The 26,903-nt window shown below is 45.7% G+C and overlaps 1 protein-coding gene across 1 annotated transcript in view; it reads right to left on the bottom strand.

Moving 5' to 3' along the window:
* The window catches only part of PUM3 (pumilio RNA binding family member 3), a 93,914-nt gene that overhangs the window by 47,089 nt on the left and 19,922 nt on the right, over positions 1 to 26,903 (bottom strand). Inside the window, exons 6-9 of the mRNA XM_040417119.1 lie at positions 14,419 to 14,512; positions 13,083 to 13,149; positions 6,692 to 6,866; positions 2,335 to 2,438 (exon numbers count right to left, since the gene is read on the bottom strand). Of these exons, the coding sequence (XP_040273053.1) occupies positions 2,335 to 2,438; positions 6,692 to 6,866; positions 13,083 to 13,149; positions 14,419 to 14,512 (440 nt within the window). The remainder of the gene's footprint in view (positions 1 to 2,334; positions 2,439 to 6,691; positions 6,867 to 13,082; positions 13,150 to 14,418; positions 14,513 to 26,903) is intronic.

Below are 26,903 nucleotides of genomic sequence, written 5' to 3' on the forward strand. Positions count from 1 at the left end.
AGCTCTACTGCCTGGCACTTTTTAAACTGAGGCACGACAAAATGCCACATTACAGTACAATACATCGCTGTAATCCCAGAAGACAACTGGTCAGAAGTCATCATCTTGTCAGCCTATAGTAATGAGGAGCTGAGGCAGGTCACTCAGTATCCGTACTGCATGTTAGACGGTATGTTCTACTTGGGAGGCACAAATGCACTTAAAACGTCAATGGGGCATGTCTGAAAGCACTAAATACCAAAACCACTCAAGTGTAGTGTGTGGAAATCTCCTACTACATCATGGGAAATCCAGCCAAGGCATCACTGAGCCACTTAAGCTTATGTGTAATTTTAATCCCTCACATACTTTATGTTCTTTTATTTAAGCTGACTACCGCAATATGTGTGGGAATTATTCTGCTTCCTACATTTTTCATAAAACTAGTGTGTGTATATAGACATACATACACACACATCCATATTAAAAATATACGTATTTATATATACACACGTGAATAAAGGATTATATTACACAGGTACGCACCCCTATAATAAATCATTGAAATATTCCAAAAGGAGGGAATGCTTGAAAACAAAAAAAGTTTTATTGTTAAATATGTAACAGGGGAGGAAACAGTGAGTGGGCCAAACATTAGATGTGACCCCACACCACAACACTCTGAATTCAACCCCTGTTAGGGCAACTAAAAGGTCAACATGATCCCTTTAAATATGATAGGCCATGCCACTAATAAGTACCAACAGTGTGACCCGCAACACTCCAACACATCCCCAATGTACAGTGCCCCCGTGCCATTCAACACAGGAGGGGGTTGGACAAACCAACACTGTCTGCTACCCCCAGCTGTTGAGCAGCTGCTGCAGGTCAACCACTGAAAACTAATCTGCCGGCTCTAAATGTTGTGGCACTGCTCTACACTAAGTTACAGACACCTGGGTGTCTCTGGCTCGACGCGTTTCTCCATAATGTATCCTCAGGGGCCCACCCTGTAACCACCAAATACTTGAGCAGCCTAGATCAATGTAGTCATAGTGCCGGAGCACTGCCCCTAGTAAGAGAGCGCGCATATGAGTTTTCACATACACTGATCTAGGCTGCTCGAGTATTTGGTGGCTACAGGGTGGGCTCTTGAGGATACATTATGGAGAAACGCGTCGAGCCAGACACCCCCTGCGACCGCTTAAATGAGGAGACAGGAGTGCTCACACAGACTGTGGTCTCGCCTTGCTGGTGGAGATGGGTTCATAGACTTTCTACTGAGCCAGTCTTCAGTAGTGTGGACTGAGCACTTCTATCTCCTCGTTTTAGTAATTGGTGGGCGTCTAAGTATTCAGATGCACAACTATGGCATACCAAAAGATGCAAAAATGACAAGAACGCTTTAAAAGGGTACTTCTCATTTAAAAAATAAAATAAAACAAAAAACCCTAATTTGTGCCACAATGCTACTGCAATGACTCTTCCAACCACCAAGTTTTCAGTCTCACCTGTCCATGGGCTATCAAGACTGTTCAAAACCCTGGAGGGGGTGGGATCACAATGCCATTAAATGGTGTACTGACACCCACAATTCACTGTGCACCTAAGCGGCGAGTACTACATGCACGCTGAAGTGGACAGGAAATAAATCCGTATACACAGCAGAGGAGAAGAGTATACGGCTATAATGCATTGTTTATTGGTATTATGTTAGTAAGCAACACGGGATACAGAGGGACATTTGCAGAACCAAAACTGATTAAAGGGAACCCGTCATCAACTTTGTGCTGCCCATACTAACGGCAGTATAAAGTAGAGACAGGTGAGTTGACTTCAGCGGTCTGTCATTTACAAGTTAAAAGTAAGTGGTTGCCGAGAACCAACATCACAATCATTGCAGACTGGGCCTGGAAAAGAGTCCCGGCCACCTGAGAAGAGTCCTGGTTATTCATGAATCCCTTCTCTCCTGTCCACCTGCTGATGATTGACAGTCTTCTACCTAGTTTTCTCCCTTTCTCTCTAGGAGAGAACTGACAATCATCAGCAGATGGGCGAGAGAGCAGGAGATTATGTATAACCAGGACTCTTCTCAGGTAGATGTGACTCTTTTCGAGGCCTGGGCTGAAATGATTATGATGCTGGTTCTTGGCAACCACTTACTTTTAGCTCATGAGGGACACATCGCTGAAATCAGCATTTCTGTCACTATTTTATGCTGCCCTCAGTGAGGTCGGCATAACGTTGATGACAGGTTCCCTTTAAAATCTGATATACTTATAGATATCGCAATGCAAAGTTTAAATTCTGAAGAAAAATTTGACTTCTGTGACTCATGAGTGAAAAACAACTTACTTTTGTGCTAATGGTACAAGAATTTGTTTCATCTCTTCCAAAACAGATTCCTTCTTTTCAGGCTGGGCCTCCAACACCTGCTCTAAAGATGGATGAACAGTGGACTAGAAAAAAATAAATAATAAGAATAAGCGCATTAGGCCATCATTGTGCGTTCTGTGGTACTCTTCACATAGAAATAATGCAAATGGAAGCTATGGGGCAGGGGGTCGAAGAAAATGGAGATAACATCAAACGCATTTTTCATGTTGTGTAATCAGATGTAGTGGAATTCTAGGCATATTTAAAAAAGACAACTCTACAGCACTGAAGCAAAATGTCATAAGGAACCACTACACCGCTCATAATCAAGAGGATCTGGGCAGTGGACTGAGCTGAGGGGCACATTAGAAAGATGTTCTGAGAGGAAATTAAAAGAATACCAAGGGGTACCTTAAAAAGTAAGCAACACCAATACACACACACACACACACACACACACACACACACACTAACTTTAAAAACAAACAAAAACTTACAAAATTGGGAAAATGTATGATTTTATGCTATTCTCACCACCTTGCTGAAGTTGGTGTGGGCTGGGTGTAGGGGAAGAGGTTGTGCCCCTCCAGAGCCAAGAAAACTAGCTCAAACAGATTTGACTGTATCTCACAAAGGACTCCAGATGCGCCTAAGTTGACAAAAGTTCTGCGCCTCTTAGATGCATCTCACTGCAGCGCAAACGAGTTCAACAATAGTGTTTGAAACTGCGTTCATTTTTTGACATAAATAACATAATTCTCTGGGTCAGTATGATTACAGCAATACCAAAATACATACAGGTGAAACTCGAAAAATTTGAATATCGTGAAAAAGTCAATTTATTTCAGTAATGCAACTTAAAAGGAATTGCATTAATGCAGCTTAAAATTAGAATTTTGTGAAAAAGGTTCAATATTCTAGGCTCAAAGTGTCACACTCTAGTCAGGTAATTAATCCATACCCCCTGAGCAAAGGGGACCTCAAAATTGTGACTTTAGGGTTTCATAAGCTGTAAGCCATAATCATCCAAATTATAACAAATAACGGCCTGAAATATCTCGCTTTGCATGTAATGAGTCTATCTCACATGTTAGTTTCACCTTTTAAGTTGCATTACTGAAATAAATTAACTTTGCACGATATTCAAATTTTTCGAGTTTCATCTTTTTTTTTTTTAAACATTTTTCTACTTTTGTGCAATAAAACCCCTTTTTTCAAAAAGAAGAAAATCTTTTTGCATCACAAGACCCATAACTTTTTTTTTTCTTTCTATGGAGTTGTGTGAGGGCTTGATTTTTGCAGGACAACTTGTAGTTTTTGATCACTTGTTGTTACGTTTTTACGGTGGCAACTAAGAATAAATGAGCAATTCTGGCATATATTTTTTTTGCGGCATACTCCGTAGGGGATAATTTACATGATATTTTTGTAGTGCGGGTTATTACAGACACAGCGGTACCAAACATGTGGGGGAGATTTTATTTTTTTCATTGAAAAGCATATTTTCCATGGGGAAAGAAGAAGCGTATTTTTTTTATTGGAATTTTTAATTAAAATTTTTTTTTAACTTTACCTTCTTTAACCACTTAATAGTCCCGCAAGGGGACTATAGCAGGCAATCTTTTGATTACTTCTAAAATACAATACACTATCCCTATTGTATTTTTATGTCAGTGCTATACTGACATTGACCAGCAGGCTGCGCCATAGAGGAACACTGAAGGCAGGCTTGGGGCCTATATCAGGTCCCAGCCAGCCTATACACACACATCGGCACCCACATTTGCGGGCAATCGCATTTGCGGGGTCGATGGGAGACAGATTGAGTCCACTCCCTCTGTCACAAGCTTAAATGCAGTGGGCGCCATTTCCCACAACATGTAAGGGGTTAAACCCCCCGGATCAGCACTCCTGCCGGTCTGGGCTGTTAGAGCAGGGAGACCCGTGCTGCGCTTAGACTGGGCTGCTGTGAAAAGGCAGCGGCCCAGCCCAAAGCCCCATAATGACTGCCATAAAAAGGCGTAAGGTGTTGGGGTGGTTCCAGGATTTGATCTTAAGCTCTATCCACAGGATGGGGGATAATTATCTGACTGGTTGGGAATAAACCGCTGTAATCCCTATGGTCATGAGAATAGGAGCCCTATGTTCACCACATGTGAATGGAGCAACGATCAAGCATGAGCGATGCTGCTCCATTCATCTCTATGGAACTGACTTAGTGCTGTACATGGCTCTCTCAGGCAGCACCATAGAGAATGAATGGAGTTAAGTGTTACTGCTTTGTTCAAACAAGAGAATACTGGACTCCTGTTCTCACGATCGTTTGGGGTCCCAGCAGCCACAGCCACAGTGATAAGACACATCCTCTATGCTGCAGGGATATGTTTACATTTTGGGACAACCCCGTTAAAGAAGAGAATGGTATAAAAGAGTGATGCAAGTAAAGGAAGATTTTTAACCCCTTAAGGACCCATGACGTACATGTACGTAATTTCTTAGCGGGACGTAAAGACCCATGACGTACATTTACTTCATGGGGATCGGGCGGGTGCAGGAGCTGCGCCTGCCCGATCAGCGGCAGGGGCCAGGCAGTCACTGATAGCCGGACCCCTGCTGCATGCGCCGGAATCGGTGAAATAAAAAAAAAAAGTCATTTCCCCCCAAATAAAGTAATTTTTTTTAACAAAAAAATTGAGAAAAAAAGAAAAGAAAAGTAGACATATTCTCTCAAAAGTCAACAAAATTGGCCTGTTTGGCCAACTCTAAATGAATCCAAAACCTCAACTGCTTAGTAACCGGACACAATTGTGTATTTGGTCAGCACTTTGGATCAGTATTTTTAAGCCGGAACCAGGAGTTGAACCTACAGAGAAGAACTATATCAGAAAGAATTAGGCTCCATTCACACGTCCGCAGTGTGTTTTGCGGATCCACAAAACACAGACACCGGCAATGTGCGTTCCGCATTTTGCGGACCACACATTGCCGACACTTGCGGACAAGAATAGGACATGTTCTATTTTTTTCGGGGACGGAAATGTAGACCCGGAAGTGCGGGTTCACATTTCAGGAGCAGGGCCGCAAATTGCGGACGTGTGAATGGAGACTTATACCTCTGCTTCTGCGCTTTGAAACTACTCGAGGTTTCGCCTTACAAATACATCTTTATAATTAAAAGGTAAAATAGTGCATGGAGCTGCATTCAGCTGTATAGTGTGATTACAGCACACATTATAAAATTTTTGCAACTGGAAATGGTATGGTCTCTAGGAAAACAGTTTTTCTCCTCCATGCCAAAAAACATACTAATGCATTAGAGTGTATGTCCAAAAGTATTAGGCCACCTATACAATAGGAGCTTTTATGACATCCTATTCTAAATCCATAAACATTATTTTGGAGTTTGCACGTAAGCACTTGTTGACCCCGCTCTGCCACTTCATGGCTTAGTTGCTGTGGTTTCTACGCGCTTATACTTCACAATACCACTCATAGTTGATGGTGGAATATCTAGGAGGGAAGAAATTTCACTAACTGACTCACTGGGAACCCATTCCTTCACAAATGTCTGTAACTTCAGACTGAGTCGCTAAGTGCTGGATTTTATACACCTGTGGCAATGGGACTGAATGAAACACCTGAAATCAATGTTTAACAGGCACAATACTTTTGTCCATATTGTGTAGAGTTATTGCCATTTCAGCAATCATTTTCCAATATATTTTCTGTATTAACACCTCAGTTTTCAAGATCTCTGCTTGCTGGTATGCAAAAGGAATACTCATTGTTTACTTTCAGGGGATAAAACACACCCTTAAGCAAATAATGTAGCTAGTCCTGTCCTGAGAGTGATGTCTCGTAATGTGCCGAGCACCAGGAAATTTTCATTAACACAAATAATAACCATTATTGTGCAAAAATTGTAATACCCCTTTAATTATCTTCTTATGTCACTAACTTCAATGTATGCGAGTTAGGAAAATCCGACTAAGATTTCGACTATGGACAGCAAATAATGAGGTCGATGACCGTTTGTGTAATGGTCTGCAGAATATACAACTAACTTAATTACTAATTATTTTAGGTTGCTGATATAGGCCATATCAGGTTGTTTTTGTAGTATAGGATGAAATCATAGTACCCAGAGGAAACACATGCAACATGGGGAGAACATGTAGACCAAGAACAAATGTTTTCCTTGAATGGATTCAACGTCAAGATGCCCATACAGTAAAACACAAAAAGTAAAAGGATCCTTTTAATTCAATAAGCAACTATAAAAATTTAAGCCGTGTCTTTATCTAAACTATGGTAAGGTGTCCTCTCGATTATTTACCTTGTAAAACCGAAAGGTGTTTCCATACAGTTCTTCACATAACATGTTCCTTTGTGCCAAAATGGCTTTGTGGTTGTATGCGTACTCCACAATATAGGAAGCCTCAGAATGTCGCAACAGTTTCTTCACCTGTCCTTTAAAACTTTTTATTATTTCTGCAACTTGAGGTTTTGATCTGTTGATAAAAGAAAAGATTTTTGTGGACTCACCTATAAAACCTCTTTCTCGCTGAATTCATTGGGGGACACAGGACCGTGGGTATAGCTGCTTGCTGCCACTAGGAGGAGACACTAGGCTAGAAAAAGATATGCTCTCTCCTGACTGGGGAGGGTATAGCTGGCAGGGGAGGAGCTATCAGTTTGTGCCCAAGCAGTAGCAGAAAATAACTGACAACACAGTCAGAACACCGCCTACATCAGTAGGTACGAACACAAAACTGAACCCCAACCGATAACCAACCACCGCCATGTTCGGTAACAATGGAAAAAACAATGGGTGGGAGCGTTTCCCCCAATGAACTCAGCGAGAAAGAGATTTTACAGGCGAGTCCACAAAAATCTCCTTTTCTCGCTCGTATCATTGGGGGGACACAGGACCGTAGGATGTCCCAAAGCAGTCCACGGGGAGGGAAAAACAATACTTGCCCATGGAAAAACTGCCTTCGAGGACGCTCAGGACACAGCTGCCTGCAAAACTTTATGGCCCAGGGCAGCATCTCCCGATGCCAGGGAGTGCACCTGGTAAAATTTTGTGAACGTGTGTAAGGAAGACCACGTAGCCACTTTACACAACTGGACAGCTGATGCATGATGGAAGCGGGCCCAGGAAGTGCCAACCACTCTGGTTGAGTGGACTGTGATTCCAGGGGGCGGAGTTCCAGGGGAACGTTATGCCTCAGTGATTGCCAGGTGGATACGCTTAGCAATCGTCACCTTAGAAGCGGCGCATCACTTACGAGGACCATCAGGAAGCACGAAAAACGCATCTGTGCGACGGAAAGAGCTAGAGATTGACAGATAGATTCTCAGAGCTCGAACCACGTCAAGCTTGTGAAGAGAATGCTCCCTAGGATGCGAGGGAGCTGGGCAAAAGGAAGGAAGGGAGGACAATGTCCTCGTTAACATGGAAGGCCGAAACTACCTTCGGTTGAAAGGCAGGAATGGGACGGAGCACCGCCTTGTCCTGATGAAGGATTAAAAAAGGTTCCTTACAGGAAAGCGCTGCGAACTCTGAGACATACCTGATGGACGCGATAGCCACCAGGAATGCAAACTTCCAAGAAAGATAACGGAGGGACACAGTCCGTAGCAGTTCAACTGGAGCCGATTGGCGTGAACCCAGCACGAGGTTCAGATCCCAAGAAGGCAAGGGGGGGGGGGGGATAATATGAGCCACCCCTTGGAGGAAGGTTTTAACCGGGTCTTTCAAAGCCAGAGGGCGCTGAAGCAAAACGGACAGCGCCGACACTTGCCCTTAGCTCCTAAAAGGGTCAAGTACCAATTCTAAGCCGGATTGCAGAAAAGAGAGAATAGTGGAAAGAGAGAATCGTAGTGGAGGGAGATTATGTTTCTCACAGAAGCCCAGATAGGACCTCCAAGTCCTGTAGTAAATTTTGGATGAGGCTGGTTTCCTGGCTTTGATCATGGTGTGGATAACCCTATCAGGGAAACTTCACTCTTTTAAAATGGCGGTTTCAACAGCCACGCCGTCAAACATAGCGACTCTAAATGCTGATGGAAGGCAGGTCCCTGAGAGAGCAGATCGGCCCTGAGTTGAAGGGGCCACGGTGTGTCTCCTAGGAGGACGACGACGTCGGAGTACCACGCCCGATGGGGCCAGTCCGTGGCGATGAGAACGCCCTCCGTCTTGATCCTGCGTAGAACATGCGGCAGGAGAGGGAGAGGCGGGAACACATACACTAGAGAGAACCCGTCCCACGGCGGTACCAGAGTGTCTGCGGTGCATGCCTTGGGATCTCTTGTGCGAGAGAAGGTGGGAAGTTTGTGGTGGAACCTGGACGCCATCAAGTCCACCTCCAGGCGACCCCACCGGAGACCGGTCTGTTCGAACACCTCCGGGTGCAGGGACCATTCCCCCGGGTCCAGAGTCGTCCGGCTGAGGAAATCCGCCGGCAACTTCTCCACTCCCGGAATGAACACTGCTGAAAGAGCAGGGACATGTAACTCCGCCCACCTCAGGATTTTTGTTTGCTGACTCCCTCATCAACGCTGCTGTTGATTGATATAAGCCATAGTCGTGGCATTGTCGGATTGAATCCGTATTGGCTGGCCCTTCAGAAGAGGGGCCCAATGGAGAAGGGAGAGACGAATGGCCAGGAGTTCCAAGATGTTGATTGGCAGTTTGGACTCTAATTGAGACCATAAGCCCTGGACCAACCTGGGAGGGAAGACTCCTCCCCATCCTGAAAGGCTGGCATCGGTGGTAATGATTGTCCACGAGACCGGGAGAAAAGACTTCCCCGACTGCAAAGTCGGGGTCCGGAGCCACCACCTGAGAGCTAGACGCACCTGTGTGGGCAGAACAATGTGACAGTCCAGGGACTCTGGAGATTTGTCCTAACAAGTCAGGATCGCCAGTTGGAGCGGACAGGAATGAAATTGTGCAAATGGAATCGCCTCGAAGGAAGCGACCTTAGCCCCCAAGACTTGCATACAGCAACGGATAGATGGGCGTTTGCGATGGTAAAGCAGACGAACTGACCGCTGGAGTGCCAGCTGCTTGTCCACAGGGAGGTGGATCAACGCCTCCTCCGTGTTCAGGGTCATCCCCAGGAACGTGAGTCGTATGGCAGGGGCCAGTGAGGACTTCTGGAAATCCATCAGCCAACCGAACTGAGTGAGGGTATCCAAGGTGATACGAAGACTGGCCTCGTTCTGAGCCAAGGTTGCCGCCTTGACCAGAATGTCGTCTAGGTAAGGAATCAAGGTGATGCCCCTGGAACGAAGCCGGGCAAGTAGGGGAGCGAGAATCTGGGGGCAAGTAGGGGGCGACAAACTGAAAGTGACGGGGCCCTAAAGCAAAACTGAGAAAGCGCTGGTGTGCCGGGGCTACGGGGACGTTTAGGTACGCGTCCTGAATGTCTATGGAGGAAAGGAATTCTCCCTGGTCCAGTGAAGCAATGACGGAGCGAAGGGACTCAATCCAGAAGTGTTGCTGCAGCAACAGAAGCGCGGGAAGAAGGTAAGGAACCGCCCGCTGCGGTGGCGGGAAGGGAAGCGAAGCCCCGTCCCTTCCTCTCAGAGGGAGGTATCACATAGGCCTGCCTGGCTGTGAAGTTAGGGCCCTAAATTTGAGCCGCGGCCAACTGCTGAGCATGTCAGTGGGCCGCCGGAAGAAGTAGGACCGGTGCAAGAGTCTCTGCGGATCGGAGCGGCTGCCCGCCTATATATAGGCGGGCGGCCCATGTAAAATAAACATAACCTGGCCCCCCCCCCCCCCCCCCGGGGAGTATTGATAAAGAGTACCGCTCCAGAGAGGAGTGTACCCAGGTCCTAGCACACTAAGGGCTGGGGGTGGGGGGGAGTTATAATCAGCCATTCGATGCTGTACACGTCCTCTTCCATCCGGCAGAACCAGCAGGGTCATCCCTTCAGCCACTGGCACCTAGGTGGCAGGAAGCTGGAACAGAGAGCTTAGAGACATGGGTGACCCTTAGGCTGGGGGGAAGCAGGGGGAGCGAGGCTGCCCTGGTCTACATTGGCTTCTTAGGGGGAGGATAGTCGGTGAGGAAATCTGACACCGGCTATACACCCCGGGAAAACAGAGAGGCAAGGCGACTTTCCCACACGTTCACACAATTTTACCAGGTGCACTCCCTGGCGTCGGCAGATGCTGCCCTGGGCCGGAAAGTCTTGCAGGCAGCTGTGTCCTGAGCGTCCGCGAGGGCAGTTTTTCATGGGCGAGTATTGTTTTTCTCTCCCCATGGACTGCTTTGGGACATCCCACGGTCCTGTGTCCCCCCCAACGATACGAGCGAGAAAAGAAGATTTTTGTGGACTCACCTGTAAAATCTCTTTCTCGCTGAGTTCATTGGGGGAAACAGCGCCCATCCATTGTTTTTTTCATTGTTACCGAACATGGCGGTGGTTGGTTATCGGTTGGGGTTCAGTTTTTTGTTCGTACCTACTGACGTAGGCGGTGTTCTGACTGTGTTGTCAGTTCTTTACTGCTACTCCTACTGCTTTGGCACAAACTGATATGCTCTCTCCTGGCTGGGGGGGGAGTATAGCTGGCAGGGGAGGAGCTATCACTTTCTAGCCTAGTGTCGCCTCCTAGTGGCAGAAAGCAGCTATGCCCACGGTCCTGTGTCCCCCAATGATACAAGCAAGAAATCAGAGGCAAAGCAGGTTATACGCACAAATTTAATATACATACATACAGTCACACAGTAGGGTGGAAGAAAGACTTGGGTCCATTGAAGTGCAACCTTTAATCCTACAGTGTTGATCCAGAGGAAGGCAAAAACCCTTATGAGGTGGTTGTCAATTACACCATATCAGAGGGGAAAAAAAAATTTTAGACTCCAAATCTGACAATCAGAATTCCAGGTTCAAATGTCGCATAACCAGGATATCCAGACTTTTCTTTAGGCCTCCTGCACACGACAGTATTTTTTCACGGTCCGCTAAACGGGGTTCCGTTGGTCCGTGATCGTTTTTTCGTCCGTGGGTCTTCCTTGATTTTTGGAGGATCCACGGACATGAAAAATGAAAAAAAAAATCTAAGGCTACTTTCACACTAGCGTTCGGGGCTCCGCTTGTGCGTTCCGTTTGAAGGCTCTCACAAGCGGCCCCGAACGGATCCGTACTGCCCCAATGCATTCTGAGTGGATGCGGATCCGCTCAGAATGCATCAGTTTGGCACCGTTTGGCCTCCGCTCCGCTCAGCAGGCAGACACCCGAACGCAGCTTGCAGCGTTTTCGTGTCCGCCGGGCCGTGCGGAGCCAAACGGACCCGTCCAGACTTACAATGCAAGTCAATGGGGACGGATCCGTTTAACATTGACACAATATGGTGCAATTTCAAACGGATCCGTCCCCCATTGACTTTCAATGTAAAGTCAGGATTATACCATCAGATCTGAGTTTTCTCCAATCCGATGGTATATTTTAACTTGAAGCGTCGCCTCTATGTTAGAATATACCATCGGATTTGAGTTACATCGTGAAACTCAAATCCGACAGTATATTCTAACACAGAGGCGTTCCCATGGTGATGGGGACGCTTCAAGTTAGAATATACTGAGAACTGTGTACATGACCCCCCCCCCCTCCTGTATTTAACTTATTGGTGGCCAGTACGGGCCCCCCCTCCCTCCCCAGTATTAATTGTAACCAGTGCGGCCCCCCTCCCTCTATATTCATCGGTGGCCAGTGCGGATATTAAATATGACCAGTGCGGTCTCCCCCTCCCTCCCTCCCTCCCCAGTATTAAATATGAGCAGTGCGGTCTCCCCCTCCCTCCCTCCCCAGTATTAAATATGACCAGTGCGGCCCCCCTCCCTCTATATTCATCGGTGGCCAGTGCGGATATTAAATATGAGCAGTGCGGTCTCCCCCTCCCTCCCTCCCCAGTATTAAATATGAGCAGTGCGGCCTCCCCCTCCCTCTATTCATTGGTGGCCAGTGCGGATTCAAAGTATTGTGATCAGTGCGGCCTCTCCTCTCTCGGACAGGTCTTATTTTTTTCACGGCCAGGAAACACGGATCACGGATGCGGCTGCCAAACGGTGCATTTTCCGATTTTTCCACGGACCCATTGAAAGTCAATGGGTCCGCGGAAAAAAAAGACGGAAAACGGAACCACGGACGCGGATGCACACAACGGTCGTGTGCAGGAGGCCTTACACTGTTCAGTGATTCCACCATTGAAAAAAAAAGGCGCCCAGTCATGGAAAGAGGGTTTCTTCACAGGGTTCTTTACGGTAAGAGCAGTGAGACTATGGAACTCTCTGCCTGAGGAGGTGGTGATGGAGAGTACAATAAAGGAATTCAAGAGGGGCCTGGATGTATTTCTGGAGTGTAATAATATTACAGGCTATAGCTGCTAGAGATGGGTCATTAATCCAGGGAGTTATCCCAATTGCCTGATTGGAGTCGGGAAGGAATTTTTCTTCCATACGTTGAGGAAAATTGGCTTCTACCTCATGTTTTTTCTTTTTTCCATTCCTCTGAATCAACTTAGCAGGATAACAGGCTGAACTCAATAGATGTAATTTTCTTTTTCCTCGTATCCCAAAGGATTTACTGTTACATTGTTTTGTTATTTTATTTCTTTTAACTAGCACTTCAGAGACCGAAAAAAACCAAATACACGTAGATAAAGATAGATATGAGATACAGTGATAACTATAGAGAATATAATCGCTTACCCATACATAAGGAACTTCCTTACAATATTTCGGGCATATTTAGACTTGCTCAAATCCACTATGTGTTCTGTTGGAAACAAAGAGATTTATGGTAAAATATAAATGCTTTATTTGAGCAGAACATGTTGTCTGTTTGTGGTAGCTTCAACATAACTCTTATATACATCAATCACATTAAAGGGGGTTATCCCACAAAAAGTATTAATATGCAATGAATAGACCATTGCAAATTAAATATTTTATTGTTTGACCAGGTAAGTAGAATTTTGGGGGTGGCGCGAGTGTCTTCCACCCAGCAAAAAGCTGCAGAACAATTAACGTGAACCACCAATTACATCTTTACAAAATAATACTGATTCCTACACTGTCCACCCATGGCCATCTTGGGCCCATACATGCTAAATCCGCCTCTGCTTATGGCCGGGCATTTCCTGTTTGTGACGTGTAACCCTGCGCGCTCCAGAGCGCATTTTTTCGTGAATGCCCTTGCCAGCTAACCAACAGGATCACAGAATCTCCATCGCTGCTAAACTAACACTTGCTTTTGCCCTCTCCCTTACCAGCTCCTACACAACACTTGCAAAATAGGGATGGAGAAAGCATGGTGCTGTAAGTGGCCATCGGCAGTGAACAGGAAGGAGATAGCCCTACCCTCCAACAGCTAGGCATGCAGAACCTGCACTGTGTCTCATAGTACTGGATACAGAAAACTCGGGACAACGGGCAAAGAGTGGAGAAATAGAAAGATAGCTAGTCTGACAGGCTACACTGGTTAAAGGTAATCCTAGTAGAAGAAAGTTTTCCAGCATGAAAACAGCAATCAATTTGGGAAATAAAACTTTAGAATCGAGAGATAGACTTTAAATGCTTAAAGGGGGTTTCTGGTAAAAAACTGGCGCATACTTACCTGCTCCAATGGCCTGAGCTGCCTCCACTTTCTCAATCTTCCAGTCCTGGCACGGTTTACATTGGGTGATGCATGGGCATGGTCACAGAAAATGACTGGCTTCAGAGGGGTTGTGGCCACAAGTGGGAAGTCACCGCTGAAGCCAGTCATTGGCTAAAGCATTGCATGGGACCATGCCCATAGCCTGCTGGATGAAAACAGTGCCGGGACCGGAAGACGGAGAGCGTAGAGGCAGCGCAGGCCACCATGGAGCAAGTAAGTATCAATCTTCTGTTTTAGGAGCCATGCTGCAGGAACTTGCTAAAAAAATTATAATATTTTTTTACCGGAGACCTCCTTCCACAAACACTGCTCGCAACTTTAAATGACCCTTTATGCTACGAAAGATATGGCAATTGCTCTGCACATGGATAGATGACATAGTTATACCTTTCAGCTCTTCAAAAATGGCTTTCCTTTGTTTCTCATTGGCATGTTTTATATAACACTGGATCACTCTGGTAGTGTCATGGGCAAAGGCAATCTGTGGCACACAATAGACAGGGTTAATGTAGACAGAGGTACAGCAGTTACGTCAATAGCTTATTTTTCTTCATTATACTCTGCACCATACAAATCATGATTGGATAGATTTTCAAAGAATTCATGAAAGCCAAGGATGCATACCGAATCAGCACATGGCCTTCCAAGGCCTGCTAATATTGCTATAAATGACCCTGCCACAATTGAGGGCAAGGCAACAAAGTTATCTTTAAAAAAATATATATAATATGTTTTCCAACACAAAATAAATAAAATATAAATCAATAACACAAAGAATATCTTATGGTGGCAATGACTTCCAGGGAGAAGAGTGAAGCTTTTTATTTTATACAGAACAGCTCCTCATAATTATCTGAATAGAGGAACCTTGGTTTGGAGGTGCTTTCGATAAAAATGAGCTACCACAGAAGCTTATACAAGGGGGGCAGGGTTACACGGTTTAACCCCTTAAGGACCTAGGACGTACCGGTACGCCCTATTTCCCGAGTCCTTAAGGACCTAGGACGTACCGGTACGCCCTATTTCCCGAGTCCTTAAGGACCGAGGACGTACCGGTACGTCCTGACTTAAAATCTGTATTCCGGCGCCCCAGGGGTTAATTGGAACGGGATTTCGGCTGAAATCATTCAGCCGGCATCCCGTAACAATGCAGGGGGGGGTCATTTGACCCCCCCGTATCGGCGATCGCAGCAAACCGCAGGTCAATTCAGACCTGCGGTTTGCTGCGCTTTTTGCAGTTTCTGATCGCCGCGGTCCCTGACCGCGGGGATCAGAAACTTTAGAGTGGCTAAAATCATTATTTTTCACCCCCCCCTGCACCCCTGCACGATTTGATGCCGGCGGGTGGTGCGGGGGGGGTGTCGCAGGCGGTGGGGGCGTTGCGGGAGGCGGGCGGTGCGGCAGGCGGGATCGCGATCCCCCGCCCGCCTCCCCATGAACGATCGTTGGCTTCTAGTGGGTATACCAGGGTGCCAGCACATTGCTGGCACCCTGGTATAAACGGCTGACATCTGTGAAGATGTCAGCCGTTTAACCCTTTCCATACCGCGGTCCGTACGGACCGCTGTATGGAAAAAGTTAACTGTCATCGGTCAGGGAGCTCCCTCCCTCTCCATCGGGGGGCTGCTGTGGCTTTGCAGCCCCCCGATGGAGAGGGAGAGAGCCCCCAGAGAGCCCCCCTCAGCCCCGTGCTTACCCTTCCCCGTCTGCGAAGTTCTGAGCAGACGGGGAGGGTTCCCATGGCAACAGGACGCCTGCTCAGGCGTCCTGCTGTCCATGGTGCTGAACAGATCTATGCTGAAAGCATAGATCTGTTCAGTGTAAGTAAAATACAGTACAGAACAATATATATTGTTCTGTACTGTATTATACAGACACCAGACCCACTGGATCTTCAAGAACCAAGTGGGTCTGGGTCAAAAAAATGTAAAAAAAAGTGAAAAAAGTTAAGATAAAAAAAAAAACATTTATCACTGAATAAAAATTAAAAAAATAAAATAAACTACACATATTAGGTATCGCCGCGTCCGTAACGACCTGATCTATAAAATGGTCATGTTACTTTCCCCGCACGGTGAACGCCATAAAAATAAAAAAATAAAAACTATGAGAAAATTGAAATTTTGCCCACCTTACTTCCCAAAAAAAGTAATAAAAGTGATCAAAAAAGTCGCATGTACGCCAAAATAGTACCAATCAAACCGTCATCTCATCCCGCAAAAAATGAGACCCTACTCAAGATAATCGCCCAAAAGCTGAAAAAACTATGGCTCTTAGACTATGGAGACACTAAAACATGATTTTTTTTTTTCAAAAATGAACTCATTCTGTAAAACTTACATAAATAAAAAAAAAGTATACATATTAGGTATCGCCGCGTCCGTATCGACCGGCTCTATAAAAATATCACATGACCTAACCCCTCAGATGACCACCGTAAAAAAATAAAAATAAAAACAGTGTAAAAAAAGCCATTTTTTGCCATCTTACGTCACAAAAAGTGTAATAGCAAGCGATCAAAAAATCATATGCACCCCAAAATAGTGCCAATCAAACCGTCATCTCATCCCGCAAAAAATGAGACCCTACTCAAGATAATCGCCCAAAAACTGAAAAAACTATGGCTCTTAGAATATGGAGACACTAAAACATTTTTTTGGTTTTAAAAATGAAGTTATTGTATAAAACTTACATAAATAAAAAAAAATGTATACATATTAGGTATCGCCGCGTCCGCGACAACCTGCTCTATAAAAATACCACATAATCTAACCTGTCAGATGAATGTTGTAAATAACAAAAAAAAAAAACGTGCCAAAAAAGCTATTTCTTGTTACCTTGCTGCACAAAAAGTGTAATATAGAGCAACCAAAAATCATATGTACCCTAAACTAGTACCAACAAAACTGCCACCCTATCCCGTAGTTTCTAAAATGGGGTCACTTTTTTGGAGTTTCTACTCTAGGGGTGCATCAGGGGGGCTTCAAATGGGACATGGTGTCAAAAAAAACAGTCCAGCAAAACCTGCCTTCCAAAAACCGTATGGAATTCCTTTCCTTCTGCGCCCTGCCGTGTGCCCGTACAGCGGTTTACGACCACATATGGGGTGTTTCTGTAAACTACAGAATTAGGGCCATAAATATTGAGTTTTGTTTGGCTGTTAACCCTTGCTTTGTAACTGGAAAAAAAATATTAAAATGGAAAATCTGCCAAAAATGTGAAATTTTGAAATTGTGTCTCTATTTTCCATTAAATCTTGTGCAACACCTAAAGGGTTAACAAAGTTTGTAAAATCAGTTTTGAATAGCTTGAGGGGTGTAGTTTCTTAGATGGGGTCACTTTTATGGAGTTTCTACTCTAGGGGTGCATCAGGGGGGCTTCAAATGGGACATGGTGTCAAAAAACCAGTCCAGCAAAATCTGGCTTCCAAAAACCAAACCGCGCACCTTTCACTCTACGCCCTACTGTGTGCCCGTACAGTAGTTTACAGCCACATATGGGGTGTTTCTGTAAACGGCAGAGTCAGGGCAATAAAGATACAATCTTGTTTGGCTGTTAACCCTTGCTTTGTTAGTGGAAAAAATGGGTTAAAATTGAAAATTAGGCAAAAAAATGAAATTCTCAAATTTCATCCCCATTTGCCAATAACTCTTGTGCAACACCTAAAGGGTTAACGACGTATGTAAAATCAGTTTTGAATACCTTGAGGGGTGTAGTTTCTTAGATGGGGTCACTTTTAGGGAGTTTCTCCTCTTGGGGTGCATCAGGGGGCTTCAAATGGGACATGGTGTCAAAAAACCAGTCCATAAAAATCAGCCTTCCAAAAACCATATGGTGCACCTTTCACTCTACGCCCCGCTGTGTGGCCGTACAGTAGTTTACGGCCACATATGGGGTGTTTCTGTAAACGGCAGAGTCAGGGCAATAAAGATACAATCTTGTTTGGCTGTTAACCCTTGCTTTGTTAGTGGAAAAAATGGGTTAAAATTGAAAATTAGGCAAAAAAATGAAATTCTCAAATTTCATCCCCATTTGCCAATAACTCTTGTGCAACACCTAAAGGGTTAACGACGTATGTAAAATCAGTTTTGAATACCTTGAGGGGTGTAGTTTCTTAGATGGGGTCACTTTTAGGGAGTTTCTCCTCTTGGGGTGCATCAGGGGGCTTCAAATGGGACATGGTGTCAAAAAACCAGTCCATAAAAATCAGCCTTCCAAAAACCATATGGTGCACCTTTCACTCTACGCCCCGCTGTGTGGCCGTACAGTAGTTTACGGCCACATATTGGGTGTTTCTGTAAACGGCAGAGTCAGGGCAATAAAGATACAGTCTTGTTTGGCTGTTAACCCTTGGTTTGTTAGTGGAAAAAATGGGTTAAAATGAAAAATTTGACAAAAATATGAAATTCTCAAATTTCCTCCCCATTTGCCAATAACTCTTGTGCAACACCTAAAGGGTTAACAATGTATGCAAAATCAGTTTTGAATACCTTGAGGGGTGTAGTTTCTTAGATGGGGTCATTTTTGGGTGGTTTCTATTATGTAAGCCTCGCAAAGTGACTTCAGACCTGAACTGGTCGCTAAAAATTGAGTTTTTGTAAATTTCTGAAAAATTTCAAGATTTGCTTCTAAACTTCTAAGCCTTATAACATCCCCAAAAAATAAAATATCATTCCCAAAACAATTCAAGCATGAAGTAGACATATGGGGAATGTAAAGTCATCACAATTTTTGGGGGTATTACTATGTATTACAGAGGTAGAGAAACTGAAAATTTGAAATTTGCTAATTTTTCAAAATTTACGGTAAAAATTGTATTTTTTTATGCAAAAAAATTAACTTTTTTGACCCAATTTTAGCAGTGTCATGAAGTACAATATGTGACGAAAAAACAATCTCAGAACGGCCTGGGTAAGTCAAAGCGTTTTAAAGTTATGAGCACTTAAAGTGACACTGGTCAGATTTGCAAAAAATGGCCTGGTCCTTAAGGTGAAAATGAGCCTGGTCCTTAAGGTGAAAATGAGCCCGGTCCTTAAGGGGTTAAACCTCCCCCGTGGCTCCTCCTGCTCTTGTAGAGACAGTTTGCTTATAATTTGGTTTGCCATCTGCTGGTGAAAGAAGAACATTACATGGGAGATTCAACTCTTCACCAGCAAAAGGCAGACAGAATTACAGGGATGAGAAGGGGAGCGGCTGTGGCCACTGCACCACCAATGAATGTAATTAACACATTAATTCAAGTATAGGAGGCAGCGTGTGCTGGCAGCGGTATCACATACCCGGCACCCAGCCTCAATAACAGGGCATGCGATCCGCGGCACCTAAGAGGTTAATTGCTGCGGTTCGGCGGATCACATGCCCTGTTATTGAGGCCGGGTATGCCAGCACCCGCTGCCTCCTATACTTGAATTAATGTGTTAATTACATTCATTGGTGGTGCAGTGCGCCCCCCCCCCCCACCCCCAGTATTATAAATTCTAACCATTGGTGGCGCAGAGATCTATTAGGGTGAATAGGACAAGGGTTGTAGCCCCTAAGGGGGCTAATAGTAAGTAAAAATAAAAATAGTAAAAAAAAAAAAAAAAAAAAAAACAACACCAAAATACTAAAAGTTTAAAATCGCTCCCTTTCCCAATTTTACATATAAAATTTACAAACAATAAAAAATAAACATATTACATATCGCCATGCCCGAAAAAGTGTGAACTATTAAAATATAAAAAAATATTTTCTATGCGGTGAACACCGTAACAGAAAAAAAAATAAAAATAAATCACAACCGCGCGATGTATAGCTTGAGCCTTGTGGCTCCTGGTAGTCATACGTTTTTTTTTTTCTGGCTCGGTGTCTGTAAGGTTGGCCACCCCTGAATTAGGGCATAAAGAAAAAGATCTTAAAAGGGGTATTCTCAACACGCCGTTTAATACTTACCTGCTCCCGGCGCGCTGTCCACTTCCTGGTTTCGGCACTCGGCGGGCTCCATCTTGATTGATGTCTTCTCCCGGCCGGGCCGCGCGCTGTACTGAACGCGCACGCCGAGGCCGCGCATGCGCCCTGGTGACTTCTTCCTGGCAAGTATACTATACTGGCCAGGAAGAAATCACCATAGCGCATGCGCGGTCTGGGCGGAAGAGGCAGGATCGCTATGACATGCGCACTGCGCAGCTGGGGACGCCATCCCTTCCACTGAATCCACCAACGATGTAGTAGGTGTATATAATATAATACAGCTGTTGCTACTTGTGATTTTTAAATAATTACACTATGCACAGGAGAGTTTATTAGCTATTTACCGTATGCACTGGGCAGTTTATCTCCTTTTTCACTTGACCTAATTGGATTTCAAGGCGGTTTATGAAATACTGTATATGATACACTGGAATCATGTATGTTTAAAATTATGGAATGTTTGATTACACGTACACTTAATCATGTTTATTGATTATTAATTGTTCAATCATGTATTATAATTAATTTGTGGGTATTTAAGTATGCACATGACATCATTCTATTGCTTGACAAAGGCCTCATTGAGCTGGGCTGAAACGTTGTGGCTGGGGAAATAAACGGGTCTAACACCCTTCAATGCCTCATCATTTGCCTTTTTTGGATATTATTCACAGATTTTTTTGCCCAAAATTCTGGAGGATTTGCACCCATCTACACTGCTGTTGTTTTTCTTTGTTATACTGAAAGGGACCTTATTGTGAGCCCCATTGGGGATAGTTGGATGCTAATGTCTGTAAAGCGCTGCAGAATATAGTAACGCTATATAAGTGCATAAAATAAATAAATATACACACACACACAGATATACACAGTATATAAATATATGTTTATATTTACAGTATAAGTATTTTTCGCTTTATAAGACACACTTTTTCCCCCCCAAAAGTGGGTGGAAAATGGCCGTGCGTCTTATAAAGCGAATACTTCGCTGGCCGCTATGCTGCACAGCGCGGCCAGCGAAGTATCAGTGACAGTGTGGAGGGAGGAGGCGGGGCCCGGTGTAGTGACTCTACTCTAATACACCGGGCCCCGCAACTGTTAAACATTCAATCTGATAGTATATGCTCTGTACGGGCGGCTCTTACTATAGTACCGTAAGTATAGCGCAGACCGGCATCTCCATCGGTCATGCGCTGCTTGCCGCACCTCCTCCCTCATGCGCCGTCTGCTCCAGCTCCCTCTGTCATGCGCCGCCTGCCTGTTCATTCATAAAGTGAGATAAGCAGGCAGGCGGCGCATGACAGAGGGAGCTGGAGCAGACGGCGCATGACAGAGGGAGCTGGAGCAGACGGCGAATGACAGAGGGAGCTGGAGCAGACGGCGAATGACAGAGGGAGCTGGAGCAGACGGCGAATGACAGAGGGAGCTGGAGCAGACGGCGAATGACAGAGGGAGCTGGAGCAGACGGCGAATGACAGAGGGAGCTGGAGCAGACGGCGAATGACAGAGGGAGCTGGAGCAGACGGCGAATGACAGAGGGAGCTGGAGCAGACGGCGAATGACAGAGGGAGCTGGAGCAGACGGCGAATGACAGAGGGAGCTGGAGCAGACGGCGAATGACAGAGGGAGCTGGAGCAGACGGCGAATGACAGAGGGAGCTGGAGCAGACGGCGAATGACAGAGGGAGCTGGAGCAGACGGCGAATGACAGAGGGAGCTGGAGCAGACGGCGAATGACAGAGGGAGCTGGAGCAGACGGCGAATGACAGAGGGAGCTGGAGCAGACGGCGAATGACAGAGGGAGCTGGAGCAGACGGCGAATGACAGAGGGAGCTGGAGCAGACGGCGAATGACAGAGGGAGCTGGAGCAGACGGCGAATGACAGAGGGAGCTGGAGCAGACGGCGAATGACAGAGGGAGCTGGAGCAGACGGCGAATGACAGAGGGAGCTGGAGCAGACGGCGAATGACAGAGGGAGCTGGAGCAGACGGCGAATGACAGAGGGAGCTGGAGCAGACGGCGAATGACAGAGGGAGCTGGAGCAGACGGCGAATGACAGAGGGAGCTGGAGCAGACGGCGAATGACAGAGGGAGCTGGAGCAGACGGCGAATGACAGAGGGAGCTGGAGCAGACGGCGAATGACAGAGGGAGCTGGAGCAGACGGCGAATGACAGAGGGAGCTGGAGCAGACGGCGAATGACAGAGGGAGCTGGAGCAGACGGCGAATGACAGAGGGAGCTGGAGCAGACGGCGAATGACAGAGGGAGCTGGAGCAGACGGCGAATGACAGAGGGAGCTGGAGCAGACGGCGAATGACAGAGGGAGCTGGAGCAGACGGCGAATGACAGAGGGAGCTGGAGCAGACGGCGAATGACAGAGGGAGCTGGAGCAGACGGCGAATGACAGAGGGAGCTGGAGCAGACGGCGAATGACAGAGGGAGCTGGAGCAGACGGCGAATGACAGAGGGAGCTGGAGCAGACGGCGAATGACAGAGGGAGCTGGAGCAGACGGCGAATGACAGAGGGAGCTGGAGCAGACGGCGAATGACAGAGGGAGCTGGAGCAGACGGCGAATGACAGAGGGAGCTGGAGCAGACGGCGAATGACAGAGGGAGCTGGAGCAGACGGCGAATGACAGAGGGAGCTGGAGCAGACGGCGCATGACAGAGGGAGCTGGAGCAGGTGGCGCATGACCGATGGAGATGCCGGTCTGCGCTATACTTATAGTACTATAGTAAGAGCCGCCCGTACAGAGCATATACTATCAGATTGAATGTTTAACAGTTGCGGGGCCCGGTGTATTAGAGTAGAGTCACTACACCGGGCCCCGCCTCCTCCCTCCACACTGATGCATCTGATAGGGGATCTGTAGATGACACTTATGGGGATCTGTGGATGACATAAGTGTCCCCATCAGTGTCATCCACAGATCCCCCCCATCAGTGTCATCCACAGATCCCCCCCCATCAGTGTCATCCACAGATCCCCCCCCATCAGTGTCATCCACAGATCCCCCCTGATCAGTGTCATCCACAGATCCCCCCCCCCATCAGTGTCATCCACAGATCCCCCCCCATCAGTGTCATCCACAGATCCCCCCCCATCAGTGTCATCCACAGATCCCCCCCCATCAGTCATCCACAGATCCCCCCCCATCAGTGTCATCCACAGATCCCCCCCCATCAGTGTCATCCACAGATCCCCCCCCCCCATCAGTGTCATCCACAGATTCCCCCCCCCCATCAGTGTCATCCACAGATCCCCCCCATCAGTGTCATCCACAGATCCCCCATCAGTGTCATCCACAGATCCCCCATCAGTGTCATCCACAGATCCCCCCATAACAGTGCGTCATCCACAGATCCCCCCATAACAGTGCGTCATCCACAGATCCCCCCATAACAGTGCGTCATCCACAGATCCCCCCATAACAGTGCGTCATCCACAGATCCCCCATAACAGTGCGTCATCCACAGATCCCCCCATAACAGTGCGTCATCCACAGATCTCCCATAACAGTGCGTCATCCACAGATCCCCCCATAACAGTGTGTCATCCACAGATCCCCCCATAACAGTGCGTCATCCACAGATCCCCCCATAACAGTGCGTCATCCACAGATCCCCCATAACAGTGCGTCATCCACAGATCCCCCCATAACAGTGCGTCATCCACAGATCCCCCCCCATAACAGTGCGTCATCCACAGATCCCCCCCCATAACAGTGCGTCATCCACAGATCCCCTCATAACAGTGCGTCATCCACAGATCCCCCCATAACAGTGCGTCATCCATAGATCCCCCATAACAGTGCGTCATCCACAGATCCCCCCATAACAGTGCGTCATCCACAGATCTCCCATAACAGTGCGTCATCCACAGATCCCCCCATAACAGTGCGTCATCCACAGATCCCCCCATAACAGTGCGTCATCCACAGATCCCCCATAACAGTGCGTCATCCACAGATCCCCCCATAACAGTGCGTCATCCACAGATCCCCCCCCATAACAGTGCGTCATCCACAGATCCCCTCATAACAGTGCGTCATCCACAGATCCCCTCATAACAGTGCGTCATCCACAGATCCCCCCATAACAGTGCGTCATCCACAGATCCCCCCATAACAGTGCGTCATCCACAGATCCCCCCATAACAGTGCGTCATCCACAGATCCCCCATAACAGTGCGTCATCCACAGATCCCCATAACAGTGCGTCATCCACAGATCCCCATAACAGTGCGTCATCCACAGACCACCATTAGTTCAAAAGCTACCAAAAGCACACCTTTTGGTTCAAAATATTTTTTTCTTATTTTCCTCCTCAAAAACCTAGGTGCGTCTTATCATCAGGTGCGTCTTATAAAGCGAAAAATACGGTACATTATATATGTGTGTATATATACACACCACATATATGAATATACATGTGTATGAACATATAATATACTGTATATAAAAATTAAAATACACATACTTTTGCAGAATTTTATGTGGAAGGCTCTTGTGAGCCGAAACGTCGCAAGTTTGCCATATTATGGGTGAATAAAAGTTTTTGATTTTCACTACCACTCAGGAGTGCAGTCCCACTTTTTCTCTTTATGATATTGGGTATTGCCGCCACCCTTCGTTGGACTTTGCACCCACACCCCCCGCTGGACTTATATATATATAATCAAAGAATTCCGCAGCACATCCAAGTAGTAAAAAAGGCTTTATTCACCAAGCATGCGACGTTTCAATCCTCTCAATGGGATTTTTCTCACGCAGAAAAATCCCATTGAAAGGATTGAAACGTCGCATGCTTGGTGAATAAAGCCTTTTTTACTTCTTTACTACTTGGATGTGCTGCGGAATTCTTTGATTCTACATTTTTGGAGGTGGATCACCTACTCAGCCGCTGGCACTCCGACTGTACTACACAGACAGTGGTGCTGCCCATATATATATATATATATAATGTTGAAAGTTCAGGGCAGCACACCTGATAGAGAAACTTGTAACGATGGGTGCCAGCGGTGTTGCACTTTACCGTAGTGACGAACAATAAGTAAGAATAAATACTCTGCGTCACTTCCAATATGTGAAAAGTAGTGGGATCCTTTATGGGTGAATAAAGGATCCCACTACTTTTCACCTATTGGAAGTGCCGCGGTGTATTTATTCTTACTATAATATATATACAGTACAGACCAAAAGTTTGGACACACCTTCTCATTCAAAGAGTTTTCTTTAATTTCATGACTATGAAAATTGTAGATTCACACTGAATGCATCAAAACTATGAATTAACACATGTGGAATTATATACATAACAAACAAGTGTGAAACAACTGAAAATATGTCATATTCTAGGTTCTTCAAAGTAGCCACCTTTTGCTTTGATTACTGCTTTGCACACTCTTGGCATTCTCTTGATGAGCTTCAAGAGGTAGTCCCCTGAAATGGTTTTCACTTCACAGGTGTGCCCCGTCAGGTTTAATAAGTGGGATTTCTTGCCTTATAAATGGGGTTGGGACCATCAGTTGCGTTGAGGAGAAGTCAGGTGGACACACAGCTGATAGTCCTACTGAATAGACTGTTAGAATTTGTATTATGGCAAGAAAAAAAAAAAAAAAAAAAAAAAGAGTAAAGAAAAACGAGTGGCCATCATTACTTTAAGAAATGAAGGTCAGTCAGTCAGCTGAAAAATTGGGAACATTTTGAAAGTAAGGGCTATTTGACCATGAAGGAGAGTGATGGGGTGCTGCGCCAGATGACCTGGCCTCCACAGTCACCGGACCTGAACCCAATTGAGATGGTTTGGGGTGAGCTGGACCGCAGAGTGAAGGCAAAAGGGCCAACAAGTGCTAAGCATCTCTGGGAACTCTTTCAAGACTGTTGGAAGACCATTTCAGGGGACTACCTCTTGAAGCTCATCAAGAGAATGCCAAGAGTGTGCAAAGCAGTAATCAAAGCAAAAGGTGGCTACTTTGAAGAACCTAGAATATGACATATTTTCAGTTGTTTCACACTTGTTTGTTATGTATATAATTCCACATGTGTTAATTCATAGTTTTTATGCCTTCATAGTCATGAAAATAAAGAAAACGCTTTGAATGAGAAGGTGTGTCCAAACTTTTGGTCTGTACTGATTATAATTATATATATATATATATATATATATATATATATATATATATATATATATATATATATATATATACATATATATACATACACACACACACATACATATAAATTTATATGTATGTATACATTTTATATGTTTAAAGGGATTGTCCTGCCAGATATATTGATGACATTCTCAGGATAGACGTTCAGATAGTAGATGACAGAAGCATCTTTCTCCATAAATTCTTTATTAATAGTTAGTCCATTACAAAAAAAAAGGCCAATAAAAGCAGCAACATTTTGACTACGCAGTAGTCTTTGCCAAGCATTCTCAGGATAGGTCATCAGTATCTGAACGGTGGGGGCCCTTAAACCCGACATTCCCCCCCAATCAGCTGGATGAAGAGGAGGCAGTGCTCCATGCGAGCGCTGCTTCCTATTCATTACATTGCTTGTCGTCTCGCAAGTGCAGTGTAATAAAAGTACTCACTCCATTCAGGTGAAAGGAGCCAGTGCTTGTAATTATACTACGTCTTTGCTCCAGAGGAGACAACGCATAGTGTAATGACCAGGAAGCACCGCCTCCTCTTCATACAGCTAATCGGCCGGGTGCCACGCGTCGGACCCCTGCCGATCAGATATTCATGACCTATCTTGATGATAGGTCATGAATGTATATGGCAGGACAACCCCTTTAACCCCTTCAGGACCAGGCCATTTTCCATTTTTTACTTTTGGCCTTCCCGGAGCCATAACATAATTTTCCATAATTTTTTGCAGGATAAATAGTATTTTCTATTGGCACCAT

The sequence above is a fragment of the Bufo bufo genome, chromosome 2, assembly GCF_905171765.1.
Source record: "Bufo bufo chromosome 2, aBufBuf1.1, whole genome shotgun sequence".
NCBI lineage: Eukaryota > Metazoa > Chordata > Amphibia > Anura > Bufonidae > Bufo > Bufo bufo.